The sequence below is a fragment of the Juglans microcarpa x Juglans regia genome, chromosome 7D, assembly GCF_004785595.1.
Source record: "Juglans microcarpa x Juglans regia isolate MS1-56 chromosome 7D, Jm3101_v1.0, whole genome shotgun sequence".
Classification (NCBI taxonomy): Eukaryota; Viridiplantae; Streptophyta; class Magnoliopsida; order Fagales; family Juglandaceae; genus Juglans; species Juglans microcarpa x Juglans regia.
The window spans coordinates 22029452-22042871 of NC_054606.1; the positions used below are offsets into that span (position 1 = coordinate 22029452).

General features: G+C 35.4%; 2 protein-coding genes across 2 annotated transcripts; one reads left to right on the plus strand and one right to left on the minus strand.

The window, feature by feature from the left end:
• The first annotated feature begins 1301 nt into the window (after positions 1-1301).
• On the plus strand, positions 1302-11011 carry LOC121238318 (dihydropyrimidinase-like). Its single transcript, XM_041135155.1, has 13 exons — positions 1302-1551; positions 1925-2095; positions 5398-5449; positions 6190-6459; positions 6591-6802; positions 7506-7626; positions 8833-8920; positions 9036-9114; positions 9731-9818; positions 9944-9984; positions 10088-10140; positions 10313-10469; positions 10617-11011. The coding sequence occupies exons 1-13, from the start codon at positions 1459-1461 to the stop codon at positions 10806-10808; spliced, it is 1617 nt and encodes a 538-aa protein (XP_040991089.1). The 5' UTR covers positions 1302-1458; the 3' UTR covers positions 10809-11011.
• Positions 10651-12554, minus strand: LOC121238320. Its single transcript, XM_041135158.1, has 3 exons — positions 12388-12554; positions 11625-11825; positions 10651-11335 (listed from the first exon to the last, which is right to left on the minus strand). Exons 1-3 carry the CDS (start codon positions 12403-12405, stop codon positions 11288-11290), a joined length of 267 nt encoding a protein of 88 aa, XP_040991092.1. The 5' UTR covers positions 12406-12554; the 3' UTR covers positions 10651-11287.
• Between the last annotated feature and the right edge of the window lie 866 nt (positions 12555-13420).

Here is a 13420-nt window from a genome sequence, read left to right on the forward strand (position 1 = left end):
GAAGTTTTGGCTAAAATATCCCAAGTTTTGACTGAACTTATTTAAGTTGCATTCTTCAGATTGTTTTAGCTTTCCATGATTGTTTTTCTTTTTTATTTTTTTTTTCTGCATAAATGTGTAGGTTTTCGATTTTTTTCTCTTCTTGAATTTGTTTTCTAGTTTTAACCAAAAATATGAGTGGCACCTATATTTTTCTAAAAAAATATATATTAAACTAGTTTTATACTAAAAACCTTTTTCATAAATATAAGAATAAATTATTTTAAAATTTTAATTCTTTTTTGATGAAGAAAAACTTGAAGTTTTCATATTAGTGAACTGTCATGTATTTTCTTGATAAACGAAAAAAATTAACGAAAAAACTAATTTCTCCCTTATAATACAATGAGTTATTCTCAAAAAGGAAATTGTACAAGATGTGAATCATGCATGCCCTATAACATAAGGGGTATTAGACCAAAAATTTCTTATTTATTTATCAATTCATTGTTTTGGATTTTATTTTTTCTATAACATAATAAATAAAACCATCAATCAAGATTATTAATAATGTAATCTCATCATTAATATAAAATGATTGCTATCGCAATTACACATATCATATATTATTTTTTAAACATTTTACACATATGACATATCATTCTTCTTATTGTTCACTACCTTCCACAAATGAATAAGATAATAATATTTCAAATCTTCGAATATCTAAGTCTATTCCTTTTATGTATCTCATTTAACATATTATAAAATTAAACTTAGATAATACTATACATTTTTTATTTGAATTATGATTGGGTGAAGGTATTACATGTCCATATTTTAAGAGTGTTTAGTAACTATATTTGTTAACTAAATAATTATATTATAAGATTTCTGTAACACTATCCGTATTATATAATTTAATTTAAAAGATAAATTTTAAATTTTAAATCTTATAAATTAAATTATACCATATAGATGATGTGTGGTGCAAGACTTTCGAATAGCACGTCTCTTTGCTAACCATTAGTTCACCCAAAAAAAAAAAAAAAAGGAAAAAAAAAAGGATTAAAAACATAAAAATGTTAGACAATATGAGTGTACCGCCTCATACTCATACACCTTGGGAATTCCTGAATTTAATTTGAAAAGTACTTTTATATATATATATATATATATATCATTTTCAAATTCATAGTATATATTATTTTTAAATGATGATTCTTTTTAATAAATTTAAATGATGATTTTAGTTTTATAAATTCTTTCATAAAAATACTTTTATTTAAAGAATCGTAAAAAAGAAACGTCATTTGTATATAAAGTCCCACGTCACAACGTTATCAAAGAGAAAATAAAAGCAGCCTCGTAGTCACAATGGCAGAGAATCTTTATTAAGATACACAAGTGTGCGATCCGAAGTTCCTGTTCTTCCCGATAGACAGTTGTAAAGCTCGGTCAGTCTCAAACTCATCCGTCATGGAGTCGAGTTGCATGTCCCAGATGCTCCTCAATCTTTTTTCGCTCGCTCTTGTTCTCTCTACCTTCTTTTCGATTTCTGAGTCGAACCAGGTACCAACATCTTCAACTGTCGACTACCCAGTTGAAATTTTGTATCTACTTTTTCCCTTTACCATGTTATTTCTCGACATATCTTATGGTTGACTTCCTGCTTGGTTGCCTAGAAAACAAGGGAAAAGACAAACTTACTCTCTTTTGATCTTCGGACTTTGTGCGGTTTACTTGTTTTAACTTCTTTAAACTCTTTCTTACCATGAAAAGGAAAAGTTAAGTGAAGTACTTATCGAGTCAACTGTGGTTCATCTCATAAAGAAAAAAAAGAGTCGATTATGCCAGTTTACTTATATTGGATCAACTACTAGAATAAGAAAAGAATTCCAGAAATTTTTTAGATTCTTTTTTTTTTTCCTTTTTTTTTTTTCAGTTTTGTGATGCTGGGATTGGGTATGGTGAGTCGGCATGTGGAGTTTCGTCGTCAACGTCACCGTCACCGATATTGATAAAGGGTGGAACTGTTGTGAATGCTCATGGAGAAGAGAAGGCTGATGTTTATGTGGAGAATGGGATCATAATTGCTGTGAAGCCTAATATCAAGGTTTTGTTTTTCTCCCTGTTATCTAGTGAATCCATTTTAGTAAGTGTTTTTGAATTAGTAGAATTTGGCGATTATGCATGACATCTATATCTGATATTCTGAATAGAGATTCATGATTTTAATGGTGGATTTGGATCATATCATAGTGGTTAAAGACTGCTGAATATTCAATGAAATATGATTTTTATGATATATTTGGGTTGGTCTAGAATGCCACTAGAAAACTTGAAAATTCCTTTTCTGATCGGTAGAAAATTTGAATATTCACGTGTGTTATTTCCCTATTGGTACCAATTTCCTAAATTAAAGAGCACAAATGAGATCAACTCATTTCTGCTCCCCCACCCTCCTATAATGTATTATTTTCTCTATTTTGATATAAAAAACATTGAGCCCACTAGCATCATGGGTTTCATGTATAACTTACTACCAAGGTGTGGCAAGTAGAATGGAAATAGTGCTGCACCAGGGGATCTAGCTCTCGAAATTCATTTGTGATGAGAGGCAGATCTTGGATTCAGTAATTTTTGTTAATGAGTGTCTAGTTAGCATTTTGATACTAGAGATTCAAGCATAATTTATGACTTGCATGTCAAGTCATATCATCATGTCTGCTGGCTTCATGCATAAGCTTGATCGTTTGGTTCCTGGGTACAAGTGGAGGATGAAGAAATCTTCTTGCATCACTGGAAAATTCTAAGACCTTTTGAATTGGTGTCAATTGGTTTCTTCAACATTTCGAATGATACCAGGAAGGGATCCTTTTTAACCATCCCATTCTTCCTCCTCATTCCACCACTCTCATTCTGATAATGGAGGCACTGAATTTGATGATTGCAAGAGCTGATGCTGCCGGGTGGTGGATATGGTTGTCTCACATTTTGATTTTGCAGCTGATCTATAATGTTTTGTGAGTTGACGTTGAAAAGGCTGATAGTTTGTGGTGCTTCTGTCTTTCATGGTGTCTCCGCTTTTGGAGGTGAAATTGGGAAAGATTTAGCTAGCTTTTATTAAGTATGTGCAAGGAGTAGGGGAGCTTACAGTAACTATGTGCACTAGGTAGATTTTTTCCTTATGTTATATCTGACTTGCATTTTTGGACTCTGCTCTGGGCGGAATGAAGAAGATGTTAGCAACGACTAATAAATAATATCCCTCAAAATGATGCAATTCACTCTTACCATGAAAACAATATTGAGATTTCCTACTAACTTTTTTATTATGCTCATGGTGTATATGTTTGTTGGCTAAACAAACTAGATAGTTCTTTGAAAAAAATCCCTTTGTGGGGAATTGAGTTTGAATACCAATCATTAGACTGGAAGATTGGTTGTTCCCTTCTCTGATTAAGGGCTTTTGGTCCTAGAAAGCTTTGCGCACATAACCAAGTCTCTCAGAGAAGCTGCTTTAGTGGTTTGAAATAGTAGGAAACACTCCTTGAGGGCATGTTGTGGCTTTGACATGTGGGAAAAACTGTATTAATGGACTGATCGTACAACGAGGCTCTATTAATTCTTTATGATGGCATCACGAGTGGCTAGGAAGTCCCTAAGACTCTTGTGTGAGATGTTAGGGATAGTAACAATCCATTTTTATCATGATGTTTGGCATGAGGAGGCTCCTCATAAAGCAGCTTTTCTAGACATTTGACCTAGAGTGGTATGGGATAGCAAGCCAAACTCTTCAAGTAACCTTTTTTTACTTTGTTTGCAGTACACATTTATGCCACAAGTGATTTTAAGGATTTTGCCACAAGTGATGACAACTTTCTTTTCTTGGGGTTATGGAAAAGTATCATTGTGTTGACATTCCCATAACTGGCTCTCTTTGCATGGATAGTTGCTTTCATGAAGATTCTTATTATGGAGAATCAAGATAAATGGAATAGACCATTAGTAATCAGTGTGGTATGTAAGCACAATGAAGAGAGGATGGATCATCTTTTGCTAAATTATCATAATTGTCATCATGTTTTTTGTGAGGAGATTTGGTCTTGTACTTTCCGAGACGTTTTACATCTTCTAATGATGGTTGAGATACATGCTATTGGAAATGGATTTTGAAAAGGCTTGTAAGTTCTGAATTTTGAAATCAATTCTTTTGTGGCGTCTTTGTTGGGAGAAAAAGTTTTAAATATTTTTTATGGTTTTGAACTCCTTTGTATAGGCTCAAGCTCGATGGCTACATTTAAATGTTTTCCTTCTCCCTTTTGTTTGCTTTGATTCGAATTGGTAGCCTAGATATTATTAGATCTCCTCTCTCCCTCCCTCTCTCTCTCTCTCTCTCCCCCGCCCCCCTCTCTCTCTCTCTCTCTCTCTCCCTCCCACTTCCTCCCTCTCCTTCTCATATTCTAGGTTTACACTATTTTTCTTTATAAATGATATGTTACTTTTATGCACATACATATGTATGCACTAGTTTATGTATGGGATGCATTAGATCTTCTCTCTCTCTCTCTCTCCCCCTCCCTCCCTGTCCTTCTCATATTCTAGGTTTACACTATTTTCTCTTTATAAATGATGTGTTACTTCTATGCACATACATATTTAGTGGAATACAAGCAAGGCAAGATGGTTATAAATGATTTTTTTATGACAAATAGATAATTATATATTATACGACCAACGACTAAATTAATAATTTTGTTCTGGTATGAGGGTAATATCTAAGGGCAAAGATAACCCTAATTACCTATTTGCTGAGTGGAAGTAATTGTTCTGCTGCTAAAACCTAAACATACTTTTATACATATATGACATTGGTTTAGGCTATTATTTTGATATCAACACAGTTTTAAATATCTATTGGGGGCTAGTCATTGAAATTCATGGTAAATTAAGTTGAAAAGGTGGCTTAAATATTATGTGATAGACCCTGCACATAATTTCAGCCAGTCGTGCCTAGAATTTTGACAATTAGTACCACAATTCTAGAAGCAGAATTTGGTCTAATACAAGATAAATTTTCGTCCTTCATACTGCTGAAAACATCTACCAAAATTATCTTGTTCTTGCTCACTGTAGCTCTAGGCTTCTAGCTGATTAAAGTTTCAAGCTACCATAAGCTATGCAACTCATTTCTTTTACTGTTTGCATTCACAGGCACACTGTTAAAATGGGATTTTACCCTATTTGTGTCACATTAGATAAATTTGCTTTCCCTTTTGGATTGTCCCAAATAGATAAAAGTTTCCAAAATGAAAGCATTTACTCATTTAGCTACCCATATTACCCTTTCATTGTTTCAGCTTGTTGTTTACTCTTCACGTGTTTAGGTTTGACCCCTTTAATTGCCTTTTGCAGGTTGGCGATGAGGTTACCGTGCTTGACGCCACTGGGAAGTTTGTGATGCCCGGTTAGTTTTCATCTATAACTACAAGATAAGTGACCATCAGTTTCTTCACTCTCTTGACAATGGTAGTGGATAGCAAGGACTATATCGGGACACCTAAGTTGACTAACATATTAGTTCTTTCTTTATTCCATTTACATTTTCAGGATCAATCATGCATCCTGCAATCTAGATGGTGGAGATAGAATATTTCTTCTTTATAGCATTTAATGTGAACCTGATCGTTAAATATGAAATAGAAAATTTCTTATCCTTTCTGTCCTAAGTTATGAAGTTGGATGAATAATATTGGGTATTGCATGTTTTTTGTGGGTCAGTGCCATGGCGAGTTCCTTCATATTGAGTTCCAGCCTCTCTTAACATGTTTTTATCTCAAATCTTAACCTCTTGATGTACCTGTCAGAGTACAGCCTAGTGTTCAACATCCGGGCTTGGAATAAGCTGTTGACGCTGACACCTTAGGTTCAATTCCACACTTGAAATGCCCCTGGCTTACCTGATACACTATTTTGGTGGGCAGGGGTGGGTATTTGGGGTTTACTCCCTTGGGGTGGGTCTGAAGGATTCTGTCTTGGTGAGGTTCCATGTTATATAAAAAAATTATAACCTGTTCATGTGCGGGATTTCCAGTCCAGTTTATCAAAGTTTAACTGCTTTGTCCATTTCTATTTCCAACACCGATTGGTATTAGGTAGATCTGATTCTCATTTATTCTCTACACCACATTTTTGTTACTCCAACAGGTGGCATTGATCCTCACACACACCTAGCTTTTGAGTTTATGAATACCGAGACAGTTGATGACTTCTTCAGTGGTCAGGCTGCAGCATTAGCTGGTGGAACAACAATGCACATTGACTTTGTCATACCGGTTAATGGGAGTTTAACAGCAGGATTTGAAGCCTATGCAAAAAAAGCAAAGAAGTCTTGCATGGATCATGGTTTCCACATGGCAATTACGAAATGGGATGAAGTTGTTGCAAAAGAAATGGAAATCATGGTGAAGGAGAAAGGTTGGTTTCAATATTTTTAGTTTTATTGAACAAAGTTTGTCTACCATTGGAATTTCGTTAATGCTAGTTTAGTTTCCTTTTCCACTTCCAGTGAGTTTGTTTTTGAGTTTATTGTATATGCCAACATATAGGTATCAACTCCTTCAAGTTCTTCCTGGCCTACAAGGGGGCACTTATGATTAATGATGAGCTTTTATTAGAAGGGTTTAAGAAGTGCAAATCCCTTGGTGCTTTAGCTATGGTTCATGCAGAAAATGGAGATGCTGTATATGAAGGCCAGAAAAGAATGATAGAACTTGGTATTACTGGTCCCGAGGGGCATACACTTTCGAGACCTCCGTTGGTAATCTTTGGGATATATTTCCTAATGGAATTCCTTTTTCAGGCTACACTATTCTTTATTATTGATTGCTGCATGTCCATGTGCGAAGCAGATCTGTGCATCGTGCAAAAATGGATGAATTGATTTTTTTTTTCACTCTTTTTTAAGCATATAACTTATTTTGCCTTTGCCGATGGCAGCTGCCTGAACTATAACTTCAACTCTTGGCCAGTGCTTCATTCTTTTTGTCGTTGACAACTAACAGCATATATTTATCAGTAAAGATATGTTTTTGCTTCCTTGTCTTCTGGCTCAAAAAGACTCCACATTCTGAACTTTTCAAAGGTGAAGCGACTGATAGATGCCAAGTTTTCCTGCATTCTTGGTGCTCCAAATAATTTTCTTTAAGAATAAACTGCTTTTGGTTTATTGATCTGTGATAAATTTATATGCTTCTCACAGGATTAGTCAGTAGTTTTAACATCAGTACTAAGAACAGGGTAGCTGCTTGTACTTGCTTTCTGGTTCGGGTGCAAGTGCTAACCGACATTATTTTAAGACTTCTACCCTTTCAGTAAATGATATATTTCTGTGCTGTTTGGTCAGATTAAGTACAGAAGAAGTAGATCTGTTAGTTTTATTGTGGTTGTTTCCTTACAAGTTCATTTCTTGAATATCTTCAAAGAAATGCCCCATCTATGATTTGACTTTAATGTCCATACAGCTGGAAGGAGAGGCAACTGCTCGAGCAATTCGTTTGGCAGGTTTTGTTAATACTCCTCTCTATGTAGTTCATGTAATGAGCATTGATGCTGTGGAAGAAATAGCTAGAGCTCGAAAAACAGGTCTCGAACTCTCTAATCTTTTAAATCTGTTTAATTTGCGCTTCGATTGAATGTCATGTTATTTATTACCTATGTAATGTCTTAGCATCGTTTTTGTATTCTATTAAGGCACCTTGTCATTTTATTTTATTTTTCATTTTACTTTATTGACTGACATTTCATTGTATTGCTTTATTGCCACAATAAACCCACTCAATTTGTTGACATTAAGATTAAAAAAAGTTTGAAGACAGAAAGTTCCTACCATTTATGATTACAATATAATAGAGAGGAAAAAAGAGACTTTTCATCTTATAGTGGTTATTAATTTCCCATCACTTGTCTCTTTGACTTTCATACACTCTACTCTTCTATCATTTTATTATTACTTTTTTCAATAAAGAAAAAAGATCATTCATCTTCTTTAGCTTTTGACTTATCGTTATTTACTACTTCGACTTCCTCACCTCTTAACTATTCTACTTTAATTATTCTGGGGGCATTGCATGGGTCACAACTAGTTGAACAGTAAAATTTCACCTTTACCTTTGAGTTTTGCACCTTTTTTTTTTTTTTTTAATTGTGGCTTCCATTTTGTCTTTATTGTAAGGAACCACATAATCCTTACATGGTTACATATATAAAGTACCATGAGTGAAATATAGCAATCCAAACTGCCGAATCTTGGATCCAGAAGATTGTATAGCTAAATATCTACAGAGCCTGGGCCCCCGTCCTCCCACTAACCATGTAAAAAATGGTGGGTGGAATGACGTGGCTTTGTAGGACTCAGCTAGATTCAAACTGATGAGTCTGGAGACCCAGGCTTGCTTAGCTTACATAGCTAACTAAGCTCATAATGACCGGTCAAAGGGATTAATCCATTTATTGGGGGAGGGGGGCGCTTGTGATAACTGCCTTGGATATGAGGAATTCCTGAAACAGGGCAAAGTCAGTTATTTGATGAAGAACAAGCCTGGGGAGCAGTTTCTCCTTCTCCCCTCCCCTTATGATCTTTATGGGCCAAAAATGATTACAGTTGGAAAATGATAAATACACAAACAAACGCAGAGAAATATGATAAGTGAATTTGCAATCCTAGCTGGTTGATTAGGTTTGTGTGTGATCTTCAAGTTATCGGCTTTCATGATTAAAACTCATGCATTTATGCTGATCTGTCTGTGTTTTTTTTTTAAAAATCTTTATGATTTATTGTTCAAACTGCAGGTCAAAGGGTTATAGGAGAGCCAATTGCTGCTGGGTTAGCACTTGATGGTTCTAGGGTTTGGGATCCTGACTTCGTCACTGCCGCAAAGCAAGAGCCTGCACTGCTCATCTTTTTTGGTTTTTGGTTTTGTTTTATTTTGTCTTGTTCTGACCTTTTCTCTGATTTTGAACTATATAAAAATTATGATTTTTTCATGTTTCAGGTACGTTATGAGTCCCCCTCTCAGGGCATCTGGACATAACAAGGCCCTTCAAGCTGCCCTTTCGACTGGAGTTTTGCAGGTTTCTACCTCATCATTAGTTAACATAGTGTAACTGTAACGGCTGGAACCTTAAAGGCATGAGAACTTTTTTTTTTTTTTTTAATCATCTCCAGGAGCTTTTGATTGAGTGTGATGTTCTAGAAAGGTTACCAGGAAGAAAAGGATGTTATTATTATCCATTACATGGGTTTAATAAACAATATTCTATACGTGTGTTCTCCATCATATTATCTTCTAGATATGTGCTACAAGTCAATTATAAACCCTCAGTCATACGAAATTAATTTCAACAGTCTTTCCTGAGAACCTCATCGTTAGAGAGGGCAGCATAATTGTAACAGCCGGAACCTTAGAGACATGAGAACGTTTTGATCTCCAGTAGCTTATGATATATTATGAGGTTCTAGACAGGTTGCCAGGAAGACATGGGTGTTCTTATTATCCATTACTGGGTTTAATTAACAATTTTCTATGCATGCGTTCTCCAACATCTTTTCTTGTAGCAAGTCAACTTTATACCCTCCAATTGGTATGAATTTCTTTCAATAGTCAGATTTCCTGAGACTTGACCTATAATATATTGGTCTCATGGAGATCTTTGAATTTGTTTCTCGGGATACTTTTACATTTTGCAGCTTGTAGGAACCGATCATTGTTCCTTTAATTCTACACAGAAAGCACTAGGGATTGATGATTTCCGAAAAATTCCTAATGGTGTCAATGGTAATTACCAAATTTTGTCCGTGATAATTCTTGGGTCATAAATATAGCTCGAGTAAATTATCTGTGGCCAATTTATGCTATTATACTCTCTAATACTTCTATATGTTGCAACTGGGAATCTATAGGTATTGAGGAGAGAATGCACCTTGTATGGGATATAATGGTGGTAAGCTGCAATAGATGTCTTACTCCTTCCCTCAAAAGAAAAAGCTTGATATGGATTTTGCCCTAGAAATCACTCTGTTTCTCAGATTCATGAGTTCGTGCAGGAATCTGGCCAAATTTCTGTTACTGATTATGTTCGGGTAACAAGCACAGAATGGTATGCTATTACTCTAGGAGATAATTTTAAGATCTCTTTGTGAATTTTTCTCTTGTTTTGTGTGATTAAAAAAACCCGATAGAGAATATTATGTGTTTTATGATCTAATCCTCATTAGGCTGTCTGAGTAAGTCAAAATGATCTCACAGTCTGGACCCTGCAATTTTTTCAGTGCTAGAATCTTCAATATATATCCTAGAAAAGGAGCAATTCTTCCTGGATCTGATGCGGACATAATTATACTCAACCCAAACTCAAGCTTGGAAATATCTGCAGAGTCCCACCACTCTAGGTCAGATACAAACGTTTATGAGGGAAGGAAAGGAAAGGTAATCTCTTTATAGCTCTATTGTAGTTGATCTGTGGATGATAAATGAATTACAGTTCAAAGTCCTCTCTCACTCTGAGATTATGCACATTCATATATCCTTCTAAAATATGTGACTTTATTAAAAGTTCACATTATGTTCTCTCAGGGAAAGGTTGAAGTGACAATTACTGGAGGAAGAATTGTTTGGGAAAATGATGAACTGAAGGTTGTTCCGGGTTCTGGAAAGTATGTAGAACTGCCACCATTCGGTTATCTGTTCAATGGAATTGACAAGCTAGATGCTATGTATTTATCTTCCCTCCAAGCTCCGGTAAAGCGGTTTAAATCCGCAGCTTAAACTGCAGTTACTATTACTGCTACTCTACTAGGTTTACCTGGAGGGAGAATAATACACCATACTCATGTATACATGGCCTTGGCTTTGTATAGAAGAGAAATAAATGAGACCAGGCTAATGTCATCACCATTTGGTGTGAAATGTATATGAAGTTTCCCATGGATGTAAACTAATGGAACTCTAATATGACTGTTTTCTAATTATATTACAATCTGATTTCACTCCCTTATTTTGCCGAGTCTGCTGTGCTAAAAGCTGTAGAACCCAGAAGTTTAGATAGTAAATAGCATACATAGAACACTTGAAAGGTTACAGAATCTTCTGGCCAAGAAAAAAAGAAAGAAAGAAAGAAAGATTACAGAAGCTTTGATTGCTTATGCTTCAATTGACGAACATTTGCCATCCATAAATTTACAAGCCAGAATTCAAAATTTAGTGCAATGGTGCAAGATGATTGACAATTGAGTGCATTGAGTAAATCAAGGCCTAATGCAGCAATTGATGTAGGTCAGAATCTTCTTTTTCCTCTGCATGGCAAGAGACAGAATGATTAGAAAGAAGAAAGTGAGGATTGGATTATCACCATTCCTCCTCCTTCCATGAGAATTTACTCGATGGAAACTTATATATATGATTGCTTTTGATGGCATACTATACCCTGAAATGATCCATGTGCGTTGACCAAGGGGATATGGATCAAAACAAGGCATGGCATTTGCACAAAGTGAGAAAAACACATTCCATTCTAAAATGATAGCTAAATAATATAAGACAGACAACTATAACAAACATTTTATAAGTGAAATGAAGGCTCACCATTATTTGATCATCTTGATGATGAACAGGGTTGATGAGCTCCCTTTCAGTACCGATACTGTTGCGCTTGAAGTCGGTCAAGTCTGTCTTCTTCTGCTTACGATTGGCTCGAGCTCGAGAAAATACCACAGAATAGTCAGTAGCTCCTGGGGCCGTATGATCCCAGCCTCCAAATTGAGGAACAGACATCCAACCATTATTCTGTAAATGTAGTAGAATATCCAACTAGTCAATACATATCATCATCATCAAAGAAACTCAGACGACTAACAAAATATCAATGAGCATCACATTTGCAGGGTAATTAAGAAGAAGTTTCTTCTTTAGAAAGCGATTTATATGACATCTTGAGATTGCATTGGTCAATATCCCCTTGGTCAACGCACATTGATCAATACAAGCTCAAGAACTGTTTTCTTTTCCCCCTCCATTCTTTATGATAATCAAAAGGTCCTGATCCTTTTAACGAGCGAGTATAAAGGCAAAAATGGTGCAATGGTTTCTAGCTAGCTAAGATGGGGAAGAAGCTCTTTCCCCAAAAAACTACCAACACCCCCCCCCCCCCCCCCCTACCAACCCCCTATTCAATAATCCGGCTGGCCTAAAAGATCATCAAAAGAAAATGACTGAATTTTTCGAACTGTTTTTCCCCCCTTGTTGGGTGATTTAGCAGAGGTGGTTAATCTTCCATCACCCCCACTGACCCTTTTACTCAAGAAAAAAAAAAAAAAAAAAAAAAAAATTCTGAGGTTTTTGAGAGTACCTCATTGGGATGATTCATGGTGGAGGCTTAGAGGTGAGGATGGGGTTTGCCCAAGAAGTTGTAATCTTTTCCCATTACCATTTTCACCATATATAGTAATCCAAGAACTAACTGAAAGTTGCTGGCATGGTTTAATTGGACTATTGAAAAGACAATATGATTTCTAATTAACCATTTACGTGCGTTCTGCATGGTGACAAGAACAGATCAATTCACGTAATTTTAGTCAGAAAATATCAATAGGTACGAAATGTGAGAGGGGGAGAGATTTTAGGCCAAAAAATATGGCCGTCCAAAGGACTGAGTGAAATCTGTTAGAGATTTGGGTTTCAGTTGATTCAATTAGAAAACGTATTGCAAGGACATTAGAAAAATAAAAACTATATTCTTTTTTTCTTAAACGACTAACTACCACACCATTACAATGACTATGAAAATGATATACATATAATCTCGAGTAATGCTACATACAGTTGTAGAGTACGTAAGCACCGTGCACTCGTTTTGAAAAAGAATAGGGTCTACTATTAAAAAATTATTATTTTTTTATTTGAATCCTGTATTTATTCATTTTTTTTAATGTGATTGCACGACGCTTACACACTCGCGATTGCACGACGCTTACACACTCGCGATTGCAACTATCATTTCTCTTTACATTCTCAATTTAAAATATAGTTATATAAATATTTGTAAAAAAAATTATACATGTATCATTCCCCCTCCTATATGGTTGAGTTGTCATCCTCGCGTCATGTCCCCTACTCTTATTGGGGTCCCTTGTCTCGATCCTACAAGCGAGTGTGTAGGTTTGATATTAGCCTAGACTTTAAGCACACTTTTGAACTCGTACTCAAACCTAATTTCTAAGCCCGTTGAGTCCAATTCTTACTGATAATTGTGATGTTAGGGTTTCTAAATCGTAAATCCACAATATGTTAGGATTTTACATAATCCAAAATTCTGAAATTAGGTTTTCTAGAGAATCTAAACATAGAGAAAGCCAAAATCAAAATACAAAAGAAAAAGGAAA

What these genes read in the sequence shown, in the direction of transcription:
- LOC121238318 (XM_041135155.1), top strand. Translation starts at nt 1,459, where the DNA reads ATGGAGTCGAGTTGCATGTCCCAGATGCTCCTCAATCTTTTTTCGCTC. An exon ending in CGATTTCTGAGTCGAACCAG is followed by an intron (nt 1,552 to 1,924) that starts GTACCAACATCT and finishes TTTTTTTTTCAG; the next exon opens with TTTTGTGATGCTGGGATTGG. An exon ending in CGGGTAACAAGCACAGAATG is followed by an intron (nt 10,141 to 10,312) that starts GTATGCTATTAC and finishes CAATTTTTTCAG; the next exon opens with TGCTAGAATCTTCAATATAT.
- LOC121238320 (XM_041135158.1), bottom strand. An exon ending in ATCAAGATGATCAAATAATG is followed by an intron (nt 11,336 to 11,624) that starts GTGAGCCTTCAT and finishes CTTGCCATGCAG; the next exon opens with AGGAAAAAGAAGATTCTGAC.